Genomic DNA, 19,660 nt, shown 5'->3' on the forward strand with positions numbered 1-19,660 from the left:
TTACAAAAATGCATTGCATTAAATGCAATAAATACATGACATGAAATGCATAGAACTGAGAATATCTTCATATGCTTACATTTTACTATTTATACAAATTACAAATTGCAAATATTTTGCATGATGACCTTTATTAGCCTATTGTTTTGAATATGATACACTGACCATCTGTATGTCTTAAAACTAGCTGCAAAAACAAAATAGTCAGCTTAAATCTCAAGTATTTAGCTATAACTGAGCAAATGTATGACCATTTGAAACATACTTGAGCATATGGATGGACAGGGGAGGGAAAAGTGATCAATGCTTCAGCAGTGAGTTGAGATGTTTTTAAGGATGTTTTGATTTTTTTCTGCCCTGAATATCCAACAACAGAATCCACTGTAACTGACTGACTCAATCCAACCACACCTGCTTTATCCATTAAAAAAGAAAAATACAAACATTCACAGCCACCTGTAAGCGTTTAATAGTTATATTATGGACTCTGGGTTAAATATTAAAAAAATAAAAAATCTAAGGTTTCTATCACAACATGAAACTCTTAACTTCATGTCCCAGTTTGTCAAGCTGTACGGTCTGGAGGCTGGAGCGTCTTCATCAGTTTTTGAGCTACAGGGAGGAACTCTAACTCCCAGCATGCCCTGTGGAAGTCCCTCATATCTTCATCTTCTATCCACTTCAAAGCCTCTTCTTTGTCTAAGGAATGAATTAAAACCAGTGGGCAAAGGATGAGAGAGGATAGTTGGAAGTTTCAGGTTTATTTTGAATACTTTTCAGTGACAGGTTTTCAATTCTGGCACCTCCAACATCTGACGGAGGTATTATGTTCGTGAAAGTGGGGGATGTGTGTGTCCCTCCCTTCCCCCTGAGGGCCACTGATGTGAATAAGAGCATGTTCTTTCCAGCATGAATCCCTCCCTTGTTATGTAAGGATTAGGAATAACACTGCTGCACCAACCTAAGTATGTAGTGAGGATCTCCAACAGTGACTCTCCCTCCTGTGTGTCCAGCAGTTTCTCAGAGCCGCCGCCAATCATGTTCCACAGCGCCTGACAGACCTGGCCCGCCAACTGCCAATCACCTGGTCCAAAGTCTTTCAAACAGTCCACGAGCCTGGTCACACACACATCACACATACATAAATCGTATGACTCAAGGGAGGAGGGATTCACATGACTGGTGGGTTTGTGGCCATTAGCTCCACTTCATTGGACCGACATCTGAAAGAGGATTGTGTGTGTGTGTGTTTGTAAAGGGGAAATAAGGACTTAAATGTTAAAGCAGTGCTGGAGGGAAGCTTACACTATAGATAGAGGGTCACATAATTTGTTCCATTTCGAGTTCCCATGTCTTCAAATTGTAGAAATGAATCTAAATTGACAGTAATTATAACCACTGTGAACAAATTACATCAAGGTTGAGATGATTAGTAGCATCTTGATCATGCCTGTGGAGTTGTTGTGCTCATGTTTGTCAGAATGAAGACAATATTTCCCCCCAAAAACCCTGTTTACTCCTCGTTGCAAAGAGGATGCTATGTTTGCCAAAAACTCAGAGAGGTTTAGGCCAGTTTGCTATTAATTAATCTATTTTTTGCCTTTATGTGATAGAACAGCTGAAGAGAGAGACAGGAAATGTGGGAGAGAGAGACGGGATGACATGTAGAAAAGGACAGCAGGCTGGAACCGAACCCAGGACTCTACGCTAAGGACTTAGAATTTGAATATGGTGAGGGTGCTCTGACAGGTGAGCTAACCAGTGCCCTAATTACTGTTTTTATGTACATCATATACATATATACACACACACACACACACACACACACACACACACACACACACACACACACACACACACACACACACAAACAAACTCTTAATATCTAAGTGCATTTGTCCTTACTTGGCAGCAGCCCCCTCTAGTGAGAGACTGACCCTGTTGGGGGGGTCCAGAGCCAGGTTGGTGAGGACCCCGCAGGCTGAAAAACACATCTCTGTGCTTTGTGAGTCCAGCAGCGTCACTAAAAACTGGTGCACTGAGGGAGAGAGAGAGAGAGAGAGAGACGGAGAAAGATGACAGCGTGATGGAGGACAAAGCAGGGCAAAGATAAGAAAGCTTCTATCACCAGAGTCAGCAGGCATGTTTATACTGACTGTAGCTGGCCTTGCAGATAAGTCCAGCCTACACATGACAGTACAGTGTGCAGAGGTGGATACTGTACTGGATGTTCTGTGTCTGAGTGCTAATTTTTCTTTAAAGTTGTGTGCTTGGATGACATTATTAATGCATCGTTACATAAGCCTTTTTTTCATTCTACGCTTTTGTTTCTAACATGGCATCTCTTGGCCAACATTCCTGCAAGAGCCAATGAATACTGTGTGAAATAGGTACAGTCTCATGTTGGAGGGTTTTGTGTGTACTGGTTGGTGTTTGTGTCCATCATATACCTTTGTTTTGCATAATAAAGTCCCGTACATCCTTGGACTGAGACAAATTTCCATACACACGGGTGGCCTCAAGCATGGCGTCCATACTGGAGCTGAGCACCAACTTCAGCATCACTGAAGTACAAAGAAAGAGTGAGCAGAGGAATCGGCAAACCAGACAAACAGTAACACACTCTCATTGTTTTTTTATTTTTCACGTCTGCATTTAGATCGGTCAGCCTTACACTTTGCGATGTTGAGCTGACTGTGTGTAAGTATAGAGCTTTCTTCCTGGTAGAAGGACAGGTTGTTGATGGTGGCGGCCACATTCACCAAAAGCTCCTCGCTATCCTGCACAGACCTCAGCTCTGAGTCACCAGCACACAAACACACAAAAGAAAGGAAGAAAATAATCATATATCATGTAACCCTGACTTAGCATTACTTTTAAAAGAGATCTTTAAGTAGATGTTTCTTTTTCCTTTAAAACAAAGCCAACAGAGGGGGAATCCACACTGCATGGTCCACGACTCATTTATGTGAAGTGACCCTGATTCTGGTGTCTAGTCTCAACATAAGATGAGAAAATAAAAATTCAACTTTTCATTGTCTTGCACTGCATATACTCACTCAAAATAAACTGCTCTTTCCGTGATAATGACTAACCAGGTGAATACAGGTGAAAGCTGTGCGTCAGTTCGTGTTGATGAGGGGAAGAAGATAAAGTAAAGGTAGATTATTAATTAGATTAGATTATTAATAAAACAACTGCACCATGGATTGTGTAAACTGGGTGGCACTCAGTATTAAGATGTTGGTTCATATTTCCATATGCAGTGCAGATGTAAATAGATATGCATGAAAACGTAGAGATAAATAGAACAATTATAGAATAATTTAGATAAGATAAACACATGCAGAAATACAGTGAACTGGGTTTTCAGCCTTTTTGCATATTACAGCTCAATCACACTGATGTGACACTGTGACATTATCATAAAAGTAGCTGTTATCTGTTGTTAATTTTGGCCTCATGAGCCGGCATACAAAGGTCAATATGACCCAATCCAACCAGCGATGACACTGTGAGCTGCTTGGTAACAGAGTCTGTTCCTGATATAGCAGCTGACGTCGTGTGCTCGGTCATAAATCGCGGATATTGTGGTCGGTGTCAAGCAGCGCCTGTGCCCCCATCTGTAATGTAAAGCAGCACAGCTTGATCAAAACAGGACATCGATCAGCCAAGTGTGCTCTTTCATCTTGTACTGTTGTTTCCACCTGTCACACCAAACCCATATTCATTGGCTCATTTTATGTTTCTGTCTACAGTTACTTAATTTATTTCCCATCTTACCCTCTGGTACCAATCAAACACCCCTCTATGTTTTGAGATTCTAAAATTGTTCCACTAGTTTGACCTCTGTTTTGTTTGTTTAATTTTCCCACCCAACTGCCATGAAACGTGTGTAGGAGGCAGGCAGCAGAGAAATCGAGAGTTTCACACCCACCTGTGTGTCAGTTCAATCTGTCCTTAAACCATCTAACCACATGGGAGAATTTCACACGCACAAACCAAGTCGGCTGTGAGATGTGACAGAACATCCTGCTCATGCAGTGAAGCGCTTAGGTAAACCAAAAGAGGATGTGCTGCGTATCGAACAGGCAGCACTGAGAGGAAAGCGAGCGATGGAATGAAACGACAAATGAGGAGTGTGTTTTCGACCAAAGTCATGTCTTAATGTTTCCAGCACAAGGGAAGTGGTTTGGTGCCTAGCAGATACATACTGTATGTACAGTTCAGCAAACAGCTATTTTTACACCAGATATTCACACTCTGCTTCCTTTGTACGACAGAAATGGGCAAAAAGGACAAATGTAGAAATGCTACGACTGTAAATCTGCTATTGGCTGTATCTTCTATTTCTTAATAAATGATTTTGTTAAGCAAAGACTAACTTAAAAAGGATGAGTTCCTCCTGCTCTCTGCTCACCGATTGTCTCCATGAGCAGCTGAATGCAGCTTGTGTTGGTAACCAGAGCTGGACCTACAGCTGGGTGGATGCACATGTTCGCCAGCACCCTGACCAGCTTCACCAGCACATCCTCGTCCTCCTGCACATTCAGTGGAGGTGCAGGACGCTTGCTGGAGGAAGGGGGACCTTTCTGTGCGGGCGAGACGTCTCTGCGCTGGTAGCTGTCGTATAGCTGCAGGAGTGTGTCCATGCAGGCCTTGCACTGGAAGAGCTGCTGCCGAGCCTCATCACTTTTGGCTGTGAGATTCCCGAGGGTGAAAAGAAGGCGCACAACAAGGTCCTGTGGGAGAGCGGTGGTCAATCTGCATCCGTCAATAAGTTTACATTCTAAATTAAAGCAAACCAACAAAAAATGCGTTCAGTTGTTTCTTTCTATTTCTAAGTGTGGCTGAAAGGCCAGACTGTGTTGGGAAAAGGTATTTAATGGCTACAAACGTTGTTCAGGTGATCTACTTTTATTTGTGAAGCATAATTTATTCAATGCTAGAAACAAATATTTTGTAGATAGTATAGAACATACATTTCAAGCTTTTTTGTACTTGTTTCTGGGGTCGTATTTATCACATGAATGTATATTTTAGGTAGTGTTGTAGTACTCGAGACCGGTCTTGGTCTCGAGACTGGTCTTAAGACCACTTTTTGATGGTCTTGGTCCATATAAAAACACCGATATTGTTTTTGTACTCAGTGTTGTCTCGGTCTCGGACATTGAGGACTCGGGATTTTATTTCAAAACCAGTCAAGACCATAACTTTGGGAATATCAATAAATTGCTTTTGCATTGTCTGATTTATTTGTTAAAATCCTAACTTTGATTGGATGTAAAACGTATGGCTTCAAATGCAACCAATAACGCTTTTTAAAAATGTGTTATTCCTGTTAAGGACTGTCACTCCTAACCGCAATGGTAAGCATGGAAAAGGAGAATTGAATAAAGATAATAAAGTGTTTGTATGTGGGTGTTCTAATCTTTCAGATCAATTTGAGAAGTACCTATGATCTCGTTCCACATTTTATTGTGTGTCATGTAATGTGGGGAACTGGTCTTGGTCTTCATTTGGTCTCGGTTTGGGCGATCTCGATTACAACAACTAATTTTAGGGATACAAATGGAAGGGAAAATCCAGTGATAATCGTGTTTTCCTATAATGATCGTTTTTGTTTTTTGTGATGCTGCTGTAGCTCAAGCTTCATGCTTTAAGTATGTGTCATATGTATCCAACATGATGTAACCATGTTTAAATTGCTGAGTAGCTGAATATAAGTAAACTCATTGTAAAGGAGTTTAATCTGGAGGGGGGTTAAAACCTCTTCCTGTGTATGTTTGTGTATTCGGACAGGAGACTGCCTCTCCTCAGTCATCCTAGTGTAATGCTGACGATGGCTCATGCTTACAAGTATTAAAAGATCTGCTGCGAAGTATAATTGTGTCATCTGCGCTAGACTAAGATTCCTCAGTAGTGGTGGCAGTAGTCCTCGACACAACAAATAATTTATTTCTTTATCTATTAGTCGTCAGTTTATTGTTTGTTCTGTAAAATGTCTAATTTCTCACAGCCCAAAATAATGACTTCAGATGTCTTATTTTGTCCAAGCAACAGTCCAAAACACAAAGATAATCTATTTACAATCATACAAAACACAGAAAATCCTCACTTTTCAGAAGCTGGAACAAGGAACGGTTTGGTATTTTTGCTTGAAAAATGATTAAGGCAATCAATCGATGATTAAAATAGTTAGATAAATTAAAGCATATTTACAGTTGTCTATTCTAAATAACAAAAAGATCTGCCTCAATTAAACACAAATGTAATTAAACATGAGTTTCTATTTAACATTTTAAAATCAACAGCCACTTCACCTGCAACACAGTAAGCCTGCCCCATTTTATAGCACTCTTGTCAGTGTCACTCATGTCCCCCAGAGGTGTCATAGCTGTGTAGACTTGTCTGAGTGTAACTACACCCTGTCTTTTCAATGAACTATCACACACTTACCGAGAAAAAAGGTAACAAATGACACCGTGTGCGTCACTCTTGTATCCTAACTCTACTTAGTAAATAACATGAATAGCAGAGCACACTCTTTTCTTCCATAAACGTGACATTGGTATGAGGACAGGACAGACTGTTCCTGGACTATGCGCTCATTACATCTCTTACTGTCCTGTGTGTGTGTGTGTGTGTTTGACGGCATGGATGAGATTAAAAACACATGTCAGTCATGTCTAAATTGCCAAAGTCCCACCCTTTTCTTCTCCTCCTATTCCTCTTGTCTATCTCTCCTCCCCTCCACCTCTGTATCACCTCTACTCAAGCTCACCCCCTTTTTCTGCTCTCCTCCCCTTTCCTTGACTTACTCAGCCCCTCCTTGGATGATTAAATGTCAAAACACCACACACACACACACACACACACACACACACACACACACACACACACACACACACACACACACACACACAGCAGATCAGAGAAAGAGAATCATGTGCAGATGAACATAAATGTGCTTGAACTTGAGATACATGAACAACTTGCTCTGAGGGTAAACATTCTTAGTGGACTTACATCATCAACACTGGAAAAGCTTATCGTCACTTCTCCGTAATACACACAGACTCAAGCGCGTGCACACACACACACACACACACACGAGGAGGCTCATGGACTCACCTGTTTTTGGTGATGTTTGCTCAGCAGTTCTAAAAATAGTTGGTAGCAGTCGGGGGTCTGGGCCAGAGCGAGGCGGCACTCAGAGTAAGATGAGAGTTTACTGAGGGAGAGAGGGGACAACAAATACCACTGATCATTCCACTCACCAACTGCTCCACCATGCTGACTCTATATGGAGATATTAAATCAACACTGCTAGTGGATAAATAAGCCTGTGCTGGGGTCTACCTTTCATACTTATATTATCTTGGGCAAAAAAAATCAGACAGTATTATCAGCACTGATAACTGACTGGTACAACTGCTTTGCCTTATATTTTGTATTCAAAAAAGACATTTTATTACACGCTAAAAGGTTAATGTTTTATTTTGTGCTTCACACACTGATGAGATTCTTGTGTCAGAGAAGGAGGCTGAGACCTGGGGTGACAAAATCTCCAGTGTTGTATATTGGCCTTCGCCATCTTGGGTTTTTGGAGTGCTTGAAGTGGGCCGGTACTCACGCAGTACTGTGGTGTACTGTGACTTTTTCTGGAACATCGGTGCTTTTCACAAGCTTCTGGTACTCTTTTCTGCCGTCTCTGTATCAGGTTCTCTAGGCGATTCACAATGGCCCTAAATAAACCGCATTAACCAGGGAGCACTATGTTACACTCACCTGTTCCCACTTTCACCTGCCTGCTTTTCTCTGTCGGCTCCAAAAGGGCACCAACAGAACACAAACAGAGTCAGATGATAAACACGAAGATGAACTTAAGATTCTACCCTACCAGGTGCTGACTGTTTGCGTGACACACTGAAAGTAGAGAGAAGAGAAAGTGGACTGAAAACTGAAACGGCCAAAACAGAAATCAGCTGTGTCACTACCCTGATTGTTTTTGTAACAGTATAGGCACAAAATCAGATGTATAACCACATCCTGTCTGACAAATGTGTGTTTCTCTGGAAACTCTTGTTTTGTGATACTACAAACAAAAGCCCTTTACAAATGTATAAGAGGAAAAAAGAAAGCATTGAATTTAGAAGGAGAGTGACTGCTGAGTTAGAAAGGAAAACAGAGAACAGAAGGTGAGACCTGAATGATGACCTGTTTTTATTCAGCTCATGACAGGTTAGTTTGGTTTACATTAGTGAGTTGTCGAAAAGAGCAGGAAGAAATAAGGGAGAAGAGATCCACAATAGCAAAGACAGTCCACACCAGAAGTGTGACATTATGTGATATTAATATAATCTTATTAACTGCATGTATGATACCTGTATATTCTGGAAATGTTGGTGCAGATGTCCTGGTCTTTGCTGTGTAGACGGAGCACCAGACAGAGCTCTGACAGTATAGAGAAAGTGATGAAGAGTGGACGGGAATCAGGGTGATCTGCTAGGTTCCTCAGGGTTGCTGTCAGCTACAGAGGTCAGAGGTCGGACAGAAAGAATGAGGGGTGAGAGTGTTGGATAGTGAGAAAAAATTTATACAAATGTACCTAATGTTTATAAGCGGTTATATGTAGGTCAGTATTTCAGTATTGTGCTATTGTGGCTTGCACATAATGTTGGTCGGTTGCTCATTAAGGCTGGCTGCTGGCCTGCACAGGACGCCATACCAGACACTATTCAGCATGGACATAAATCATTCTATCACAAGAGGGAAACAGTCATTTCCAACACACGGCAGCACTGGAAGTTCTGGAAAGTTATGGTCTGCTTATTTCCCTCCTCTAACAGCATAATGAGTTGTGTTAGATATCAAATGAAACCCTGGCTCAAGATGTTTGCTTGGGCTAACTTATGCGGTTACCAGCAATCATTTTTGGAAGAGTGAAGCAGGGTGTGTTTTAGACTGAAGTGGCCAGGCCAGCAGAGAATATTATGCTCTTGGAGCAGCTTCTATGCCACACATAAACAAAAACATTTTTGTCTAATAGTTTGAAAATCAGCCAATAGCCACATAAAGAAGAGTATTTAACACTGTGTTCCTATTGACTTAGTATAACTTTGTTTTACTCACATAGCCAAAGTGAAATTATGTGTATTGTTTTGAGCAGGAGTAGATGACTCAAACTTCCTCCTGAACTGTAATACAAAAGCTATTGGTTTCAAAAGACTGGTGTACATCAAATAGCTAAATATTTCTTAAAAATGTTTTAAAATACCCTATGAAACTTTACTCAATGCTTCTCAGCAATGTTAAGTCTGTGTCACACCTGAACAAGGATGTGCCCTGCTATGGTGAAGTTGGTGTCTTCTGCTTTGCAGAGCCTCTGGATGAGTTTCTGAGACGCACCAATGCAGTTCTTGTCCAACAGAAGTCTGAGGATTACACTGTTTCCTGAGAGAAATTTCACAGTGCCAACACAGTACAGCAGAGCTTCTCCAGATGTAGACACATCCTCATTGCTCAAAATGCCCAGAAATGAGTCTAGATGCAGAGAAAAATCAAATGTTAACATCATGGCGCACACAATGTGTAATGACCTGGTAAATGGGTTCCAAAAACAGCACCAAAAAGAACTGGACAGATAAAACTTCACTTCAGGGCAGCAGAGAACATGATGATCTTGAGAAGCCTATATACCAGACATAAACAAAAACATCTTGTCTAATAGTGGGAAAATCTACATCAGCCAACAAACACAACATTTAATATATAAGTTTTACTCACATACATTTGGAAATATAGGACATGGTACAGAATAGGAAACCTAAGCTAGATCACCGTCTCCTAGCATAGTGTTCACCTATGATAGAGTTGTTCTGGAAGAGGATGTCGTTGCTGTCACTGCGGCTGATCTGGAAGACGAGCTTACAGATGTTGAGCAGGTTGTTTCCACTGACACACAGCTGGAGAGAAAAATGCAAAAAACTTAACCCAATTTTTGTGTTAAGTGAACAAGTGCCCTGGATGCCCTTGACAGCGACTCAGTGGCATCCATGCTGACACCCACATAGACACAGACAACTCACAGCAAGGCAGAGCTTGGCAATGTGCAGGTTGAGCTGGGCAGAGTTGAGGTCGATGAGGCGGAACAATGTTCGAAGAATCCCTGACCTCCTCTTACACTGTCGGCCGAGCATGTCTGCTTCTGCCAAGGTGCCATGGAGACCGTCACACAAATCACACAGACGGTCCACAGATCCCTCAGAGCTGCCTGGCATCATATGTCAAGTTCAGGGCAACATGTCAAACATTCACAGAGAAAGCAAACATCCCAAAATGAAAACACTCGCACTGTGTGTGTTGGCAAGTGTGCATCCATAAAAATATGTTGAGCGATGTCTTGTACTGTATGTGCAATATACTTTGGCTTTACTGCATCGCGTATGTTTATTATTTGCATGAGGAACTTGAGGTTAAATCCTCAACATCATTAATACATTGGTCAGCAGTAAAATAACATTCCCCTTCCTTTTCTAAGAAGCAGCTCTATGTTTCTATGGTCAAACAATTCTGCAACAGGCAGCTACAATCTTGACGCAGAGGAAGAGAAAGGGTGGAGTCTCTTCCTTGTTTTTGAGGTAAAATAAATGTTTTCCCTGCATAAATAACAGGGTTTGGCCATTTCTAAAAAAGTTTGGCTGCAGTCTCACACTTCACTGCAATTTCCCACTGAATCTGAAAGGTGTTTTATGCATGAGCCAGAAGGCACTTGGTACAATAAATATTTAATATTTATCTTTCAAATGAATTTTCCATTAAATGTGTAGAGTGTTAAAATATTTACAGCCATAGATTTCATTTCATGGCCGCCAGACTTCAGTTTCAGGCTAAGACAATTCTGTATAGATGCCAAGCACAACACTGTTTTGTTTGCCTTTCTCCAGTTGTTGAAATGACAGTACTTTTTCATTTTTGGATACTTCATGCATGACTATCTGCCAATGCTAAAAATCTATTTCCCAGTCTGCTGGTTGAAAATGAAATGTAATAAGGAAACAGAGAGATTAGGCACTAACAAGAGAAGCATACCTAATAAAATAGACCAAAATCAATGGAACCACATTACATTTTAGATTAGCTTTAGAGACATTCTTCAACCAGAAGGAATCGTGATTGGAGTAGGTGACACAAACTATCCTTTAGGGTTAAATGAATGCACGTCACATGTTTGAACGTTTTTACTGGGTTTCCTTATTGCATTGCTCACACTACCTGCAGCCACACTCTCTAGCTGTTGGAGAAGAGGAGCAATCATATTATTCCACACCAATGACTCTGCATCCTCCTCTTTGCTTGTGGTGTTGTCTCCATTCCCCAACTCTGAAATGTGCAGAGAAAATCGCAGTTAGCCAATTACCACCTCAAAATCCAGACAGTGAACATGAGCAGCAAGCATGGTTCACAAGTTCACAGTCTTAAAATAAAACAGCAGGAAGTTTGATGCCACAATGAAAGGTCACCATCCACAGCTACACATCCTCTGATTTCTGTGCTGATGTGAAATAGTCTGTGCATTGGCATGTGAGTGTGTGCGTGTGTGATGAAAACATGTGTGCATGTGTTTGTGCACGCAAATGTCTGCAGTCTCTCACACATCGTGCACCTTTTTGTGCTGAACATTTGCATACCCCTTTGCTTGGTGTGATGCAGGAAACTGCGGTTGCCCTAACCAACAGCTCTCTCAGCTATTGGCTGGCTGCCTTTCATGGTGGAAATTAGGCCCTTAGCAACAACACCCCAATCAAAGTTTGACACTCAGGAAGGGGTGTTCAGTTGCTGGGAGAGAGGTGTGTCTCTGTTGTTGGTGAAACAACATTTTTGGGCTCAAGTCTTATAGTTAGGCATACACTTAGACATCTTAGAAAAGAAGTTACTTCGGAAGTAAAATCACTGAAAGGTTAAGTGGTCTGTTAGGAAAAGCTGCAACTATATTTTAATTTTACACACTCTGTACAAAATGTACCATTCATGTTTAAAATTAAAAAAATAGCAGTGAAGTTCATTTGGTATATCTGGACAAACCTGTTTTCCGTCCTGTTCTGCACTCGGTGGGTCTAACTCCTGAGTCATCACCTGGCTGTGTTATTCTACTGTTGGCACAAAGAAACACAAAAACACAAAGAGTCTGGTTACATCAGATTTTGGAGATGAGTCATGTATGCCTACTGACTTGTTTAGTTTAATTTTATTGACTTTGGGAAAATTTGGGCATTAAAACAATAGTAAAACCTAAACTCAATATATTTAAAGGATGAATTGTTGTGTCAAATACATCTCCATTAATGTTGCTCACTTTATATTGTCAACAGGCCTTCAGTTGTAGTTTCATCAAGTGCCACTAGGTGTCCCTGTTGCAGCAGAGGTTGAGAGGTGTGCAGGTGATGTTATACGTGTGGTGTCTGTTCTGTCCTTTTGTGCTTGACTGCTTGTAAGTTTTTGCGTGCGTGTGAATCTTTGTATCTGTGCAGGCGTGTGTGCCGCTGTGCATCACAAACTGTAATCCCCAACAGACAGGAACTAAGATCTTAGCTTTGTGGGCAGTCTGGTTAAAGCTGTTCATGCTTTGTCACTGTGAGCTGTCTCCACAGTCTTACCGCCTCTGTGCAGTAACCGTAAAGTGCTCCCAAAACCACGCCCCTCGTCATGTTATGCTATGTATTGTGGCTTTCTCTCTGCATGTGACTGTTGCATCTCACTCTCTGCATGTCACTGTCAACTCTGCACTATTCCTCACACACACTATTATTCACACAAAGTGAATGACTCAGTGCTATAATAATTTCTGTGAAACATGACAGGTAGTATGTCTTATGACTAAATACTGTGACCAACTGAGAAAATAATTATTAATAAAACTGCAGATGCAGAGAGCATATGCAGCATGTTGAGTCATCCCAATCACCTCTTTAACTACAAGATTAACTTCACAAATCTCTGACAAAAGAGTGAATCAACCTTAGAAAACATGGAAAAGTAAGTAATCACTCCTGTTAGAGACAAACATCATGTTATCAGGGCTGCCTAAAGCTTCTGCAGTGACAGTTTAAAAGGTTGACTCTCAGGATGGAACATTTATTTGAGCTTTTACTCTCAAGTGAATTTTATTTCATGGTCTAGCTTGACAGGTATGAGACAGAAAATGCCCCCCAAGACTGTAAAATATTATCCTTTCTATTCCATTGTAGCATCACCAGAAGGTGTTACTTGATTATGTTAACATTAATATACAGTTTGTGGGTGCTTGTATAGAGTGCACTTTCCCTTTGATGGAGAAGTAGTGGTATAAGCTGGCCCACAGGGCATTTGCAGCAGGCAGTGCTGGCCGAGGCATGTTGCAGTGAATGTCAGAGAGGGGGCTTTGGCTCTGTATGATGGGATTAAGAGCCTGATAATAAGGCCTCTTTGTGTGATACGGCATTCTCTGAGACATGACCTCATCCCTGTCTTAGGCCTGGCCAGTGCACTGCAGTCACAGCACACACTGCTGCCAGCCTTGCCCAGATGGGCACCCAAATCTAATAGAGAGCCATTTAGAGCTATAAAGCTCCGGCTTATTGGAGAAAAAGAACCTATTGGATGTCTTTATATCTCATCCAACTCATCACATTAATCTATCATGCTGTGTCTATTTCCACTTGCCGTCAGTGTACTTCTGGCTTGACTATCTCTGTGATTTTCACTCTGTTTGTCTCTGTCTAGTGCACCTTTTATGTAGTTCATTGCAACACTAAAGGACAGTACTTCAAAATGTTGACCTAACATTAATCAAGAAGATGACGTCTTTAATCTTTTCCTCTTAAATCATAAATTGACCACATTCGCATCTCTTGGGACTTCTCTTTGTCAGCAACAAGTTGTACAAAAAATTGCGTGTTAACTTGGCCTGTGAGGGAGGAGGTGAGGAGGCTGTGCTGCGGGCGATAGCCCAGATTTCCTGTAAAAGTGTTTTATGGTCTGTCCCCCCTCTACAGCCCCATCTGCCCCACCCAATCGATAGGCGGATGGATTGTAACGACAGCCCCCGACCTCATGCCCAGAATTATGCCCGTCGTGCTGACAGACAGCTGATGAGGTCGGCAGAAAAAAGCACAGCTTTTAGCCTCTCCGCACTGTGAAGGTGTCAGAGCTGACACATCATAGTAATGACAGATCGAGGCAGTTTCATTGGAAATGAAGCTTGCCAAGAAGTTGGGTTTAACTGTGACCAAGATATAGTGTACAGTAAAGTATATGAGGGTTTAAAATGTGGTAGAGGGATTCTTTTTGACCATGCACATTAGAGCCTTAGTGATCATGATTAAAAGTGTATACTTTTTAAATGCTGTGTTCACAAACATTATGGATGTAAACAACAATTTAGAACCGGACTAGAAAACACTAGTGACTTACCCTACATTTGAGTTTGTCTAACGTTAGTCCTTGTACAATATAAAAGACATGTCAATCCATTAGAGAGTGATAGCAGTTTCCAGGCCTGTGTTTAAATCTTTCATTTTTATTATCATTTAGGTTATGGGATGGGCATTTAAGTGCACACACAAATAATTATAGCAACATCAGCCTTCCTAAGGTATTTCCTGTTATAATTTTCTCTGCCCAGTAATCTGGATAAGTTGTGGACCAAAACAGGAACACGAAAAGACATTCAAAACTCTGCGAATTTGACATACTGGGCAAGGCAATGAGAAAGGCAAGAAAGCAAGGAGAAGGATTTGATGAAAGGGAAAAATTGGAGCCACAATCAGCTCTATCTGGTAATGGCTACCACTGCAACCTCTGTGTGTCTATAAATCTTCAACTCATTGTTGTACTGTCACTGGTCAAATAGAGGGTTGGGGAGAGGCGGGGTGGGGTGGGGGCCAAGAAAGAAGGTCAGATCTTACAAGTCCAATAGTGGGATAGAAAGCATACCTTTCACTTGCTGTTCTGCGTGGGCCAGGTTTGCGGGGACCACTGAGGACTGCGGTGTGGTCTGTACTAGGGAATCGTTTGGTTGACGGCTGCATTTGTCCAGGGCATGGATTCAATCTCTCTTTCACTAAACATATAGAAAGGAGGTTATTTACGTGTTTCTCGTGTATGCTGCAGTAATGTTTCTTCTTGTTTCACTAGCTAAAAGTACAAATGTCAATTTGTACACAATCAAATACTGTATGTATTCAGGTCAAAAACTTCCAAATTCAATCAATACTTTTGTACATCCTTATCTATTTTATTGCTCCATAGTAGAGTAGATTCATGAGAAGACCTGAGAGAGAGAGAGTACTCATTTTCAATTCAAAACAGCAGCAGTAAATTATGTTTTTCACCCAGCCCAGCAACAAAGAATGTAAATCAGGTATAATGTCAGCATTTGAATAGCTCCATCAATTTCCCTTTCAGAAAACTGCTCTTGCACTAGTGCCTGCACAGAAGATTTAAAGTGATGCAACGGGTGAAATAAATGTGAGTGTTATTTTTCACCCGTTTAACAAATGAACCATCTACCTTCTGCTATAACGATTTTATTAGAAGCACAATTATTTCTTACTAATAATAACTTTACAATGGGTCATACATTCAATAAATGTAAACTTTTCCCTTTTTTTCTTTTATGCCTTGATACAGATTTGCATCAATATTTTTTTCCTTTCTTACCATCTGTGTGTCCCTCAACAGGAGGCAACGTTGTGAGAGATCCAGCCCTAAGAAGGCGTGCCCGTGCCACTGCCAAGCCCCTCTTCACTTCCAGTGGGTCTGTGGGGGGTTTGGGAAAGGCCTTGAATGGATCCTCAGCATCGCAGGGGACTGGAAACTTTGGCTTCTAGTACCACACAAACATATTAGTAGCATCTGATGGTGTGAACAATGAGCCAGAACTTGAATCCACCAATGAAACTACTTATGTCCATAAAGAGATCCTAATATTTTGATTACTAATTTATTCATATTTTTTTATCACATATATTAAGATTATAATCACATTTATTAAAACCAGATAAGCTTTCATGATGATGTACAGAGGCGTGCATACTCCTTATCCTATTTTTCAGTTTTCATGGTAATACTCATAACATTTAAATAAGCAAATATGTACTTGAGCTAACAACAAATAACACCTTAATTCGAATCTGATACTTTATGAACTACCACATATAGGTGTGTGTGTGTGTGTGTGTGTAAGGGAACTTACATGGTCCAGAGGAGACAGTCGAGTCCCTGAACCTGGTCTGGAGTCAGGGGCATCAAAATTTTGAGCATGAAGACTGAAAAGTGAAAAAATGGCTCATTACTTGTACAAGTTAGACAAGAGCCACAGTTGATCTCAGAACCTAACAACATGAAGGAGATTTAAGTGGAGTTTGGGACCAACCTAAAAGTCGATGGAGGCCTGCTGTCATGATCTGCACGAACAGAGCTCTTTCCAAAAAGTTGCCTGTGTCCATCTCTGGGAGTAAATGGTCGCTGGGTGGACTGGACTCGCAGGGACTGTCTGGCTTCACTGACAATTTCTGCACTTGTTTTCCTCAAAGTGTTGCGCCTTGGATTGAACGGGCTGCAAATATCATGGCTTCTCTCCATTGACGCCATTTAGGCCAAGACAGTCTGCAAGTGATGTCAGTGGTTTGATAATGAGTGGTTATAGATTGGAAATGTTAAAAAAATTAGGATAATGCCAGAACAGAAAATGAACAGTCAGTGTAAAATGCATCCGAGGTTGCAATGAATAACATTTGAAGCATGGCAAGAAGTAAAGAAAGAGGTGTCCAGATCTTTCACGTAAGTAAAAGCATCAATACTACAATGTAAAATGACAAGTAAAAGTCCTTACTTATGTAAAAGGTATTATCAACAAAATATACCTAAAGTATCAAAAGTAAAAGTACTCAATATGTAGCATAATGGCCCATGTCAGTGTTATGATATAATATACTACATGACTGCATTTGAAGCTATAACTAAAGATTATTAACAATTAATCATTTAGTCTATAAAATGTGAGAAAAAGAGTGAGCAATGTCCATCACAATTTTCCAAAGTTGACATATTTGATTTCCTTGATTTGGAACTTATCAATTAATCGACTAATTGTTTTAAGTGTAATTTAATTCTTATTGCAGAGCCATACAAGTGTAAACAGCATTTTAATGTTGTAGCTAATAGAAGATGATCTTATTTTAAATACTTTCTATACTGTTAGATAGTTTAACCTATAACAACGCATAATTTTTATAGTAGCATCAAATGTTTTGTATGTTAAATCTTAATATGCAAAGTAAGTAGTAACTATAATTGCAGGTGGAGTAAAAAGTACAACAGACCCTATTTCCCTCTAAAATGTGGTCATGTAAAAGTATAAATAACCAAAAGTGTAAAATACAAGTACCTTACAATTGTACCAAAGTGTGGTACTTGAGATATACCATCACACGCCAAAAACAGTGTGACAGTCCAAATACAATTTTCTAGCACTGCAAAGAGCATAATGGTCTGTCAATTTGGATTAGAGTTCAAATATTGACCAGCATATAGCTGATTGTTGATGTTACTGTAGCTCTAAATACAATAAAATGTTTTTTAGTGTGTTTACCTAAAGAATAAGTCCAACAGTACAACCTCTATTATTACATTTCATGGGTTTGAGGACTTTATGTGTGAGTGAATGAAAAGTCCCTCTGCGCGTTCACGCCCCGTCTCCATGGTGACTAAATGCTGCTTTGGTGGTTTTAACAACAAACCCGAGAAACAAATTAACCTTTGCACGCAAGAAGGCGAGCTAAACTGTTTTATTAATATCCGTTAGAGCAGATTAAAATTTCTGTTCTGTAGTAAGCGTATCTAACTTCTAAACGACCAGACGGAGAGGTGGAGGGAAACAGTAGCCTAAACCGGAGCATAAAAGAAAGCATATAACCACCAAACGAATAACATCAGTAAAGAAAACTAGAAAACTTACCGTTTGAACTGTAAAATCCTCCGTGAGTGATAGTTGGGTCAGTTATCATTCCAAATCTTAAAGGCAGCATGCACAGACAAAACAAACATTGACATCTGACTTTGCTGAAAACAGTGACGTTTTTCAGCTCTGCTGCAAGCTATGCTGAGGAAGACACGTGCACGAGCTTCACTTAAGGGCAGTCTCACGCAAAACGGTGACGCGCGTGTATCAGTCGTGGAGGTTGGATGCAAACTTTAAACTTCACGCGGAAAATTGTAAGTCAATTTCCATTAATTGTGTTGATTTAAGAAGTGTTACTAATCTTGCTGATAAATATAGACCATATAAGCCTATATTGATGGAAAAAGTATTCAGATCTTTTGCTTAGTAAAAGCAATAATATAATTTTCAGATAGTGGAGTGAAAAGGTATAGGCTTATATAACATCCATCCATCGTCAACCGCTTATCCTGCCTACAGGGTCGCAGGGGGCTAGCCAATTCCAGCTGACATCGGGCGAAAAGCGCGGTACACCCTGGACAGGTCGCCAGTCCATCACATATATATATGTATATATATATATATATATATATATACATATATATATATATACTGAATAATAGTATTCAGTAATACTCACCAACCTCACCATCCAAGAAAGGAAGGCTGTGATATCTCTGAGCAAGGATCAAAACATCACTATCCTACCTGCTGACAAAGGAAGATGCACGGTAGTACTTAACGAGACCCAACCAGCGGATACAAGAAAAAGGCCATAGAATGTCTACAACAGTTACAGAAGGACAACACCATCACCCGTGAACAATATTACTATTTACTATTTTTATTACTATTATTTGTATCCTGGAGAAGCCATTCCTTGCATTTATGGACTACCCAAGATACACAAAGAAGGAGCCCCACTCAGGCCGATTATCAGCAGCATTAACTCGGTCACCTACAACATTGCCAAACACATTTCTACCATCTTAGCTACATTGGTGGGAAACACGCCTCACCACGTCCAAAACTCTATTGACTTTGTAAACAAAGTTCGGGGACTAAAACTGGATCCAGATGAAACCATGGTATCCTATGACGTGACTTCTTTGTTCACCTGCATCCCCACCATAGAGGCAGTAGAAACCATTAGGAAACGGCTAACACAAGACAACACCCTGGACAACAGAACTAGACTCAGCCCTGACCAAATCTGCAAATTACTCGACCTCTGTCTAAACACCACCTACTTCCAAGTACAACGGTGGATTCTACAGACAGAAGCATGGCTGTGCCATGGGCTCACCGGTATCCCCGATTGTGGCAAACATCTACATGGAAGAAGTGGAGAATAAAGCCCTCAACTCCTTCAGAGGAACAGCACCGAGCCACTGGTACAGATATGTGGATGACACCTGGGTCAAAATTAAAAGCCAGGAAGTGCAAGCCTTCACAGAACACATCAACTCTGTGGACAGTAACATCAAGTTCACACGAGAAGATGTTCACAACAACAGTTTGGCCTTCCTGGACTGCGCTGTACACATTGAAGAGGACAGGAGCCTGCAGATTGGTGTTTACATAAAACCCACACACACAGACCAATACCTACTCTTCGATTCCCACCACCCACTGGAGCACAAGCTAGGGGTCATGAGAACACTGCACCACAGAGCG

At 40.8% G+C, this 19,660-nt stretch overlaps 1 protein-coding gene across 2 annotated transcripts; it reads right to left on the reverse strand.

Moving 5' to 3' along the window:
- Positions 1–112: 112 nt before the first annotated feature.
- armc2 (armadillo repeat containing 2) lies at positions 113–18,161 on the reverse strand. 2 transcript variants are annotated; one of them, XM_038726196.1, is made up of 18 exons: positions 18,002–18,161; positions 16,418–16,650; positions 16,238–16,310; positions 15,703–15,868; positions 14,977–15,103; positions 12,088–12,152; positions 11,278–11,385; positions 10,092–10,276; positions 9,866–9,968; positions 9,332–9,546; positions 8,388–8,533; positions 7,135–7,234; positions 4,421–4,742; positions 2,675–2,797; positions 2,451–2,564; positions 1,906–2,038; positions 962–1,116; positions 113–699 (listed from the first exon to the last, which is right to left on the reverse strand). In XM_038726196.1, the coding sequence occupies exons 2-18, from the start codon at positions 16,633–16,635 to the stop codon at positions 566–568; spliced, it is 2,487 nt and encodes an 828-aa protein (XP_038582124.1). In that variant the 5' UTR covers positions 16,636–16,650; positions 18,002–18,161; the 3' UTR covers positions 113–565. The 2 variants fall into 2 exon arrangements, with proteins under 2 accessions (XP_038582124.1, XP_038582123.1); XM_038726195.1 differs by having other exon boundaries at positions 12,088–12,155; positions 18,002–18,160.
- Positions 18,162–19,660: the final 1,499 nt, after the last annotated feature.

Source organism: Micropterus salmoides, unplaced genomic scaffold (assembly GCF_014851395.1).
Source record: "Micropterus salmoides isolate LMB-PRFRI ecotype aquatic unplaced genomic scaffold, ASM1485139v1 Ms_hic_scaffold_18, whole genome shotgun sequence".
Taxonomy (NCBI): domain Eukaryota; kingdom Metazoa; phylum Chordata; class Actinopteri; order Centrarchiformes; family Centrarchidae; genus Micropterus; species Micropterus salmoides.

Coding starts and splice junctions, on each gene's coding strand:
- armc2 (XM_038726195.1), bottom strand. CDS start 16,635: ATGGCGTCAATGGAGAGAAGCCATGATATTTGCAGCCCGTTCAATCCA. Junction 10,277..11,277: donor GCTAGAGAGTGTGGCTGCAG/GTAGTGTGAGCA, acceptor ATATGATGCCAG/GCAGCTCTGAGGGATCTGTG. Junction 2,798..4,420: donor GCTGCTCATGGAGACAATCG/GTGAGCAGAGAG, acceptor CTGGTGACTCAG/AGCTGAGGTCTGTGCAGGAT.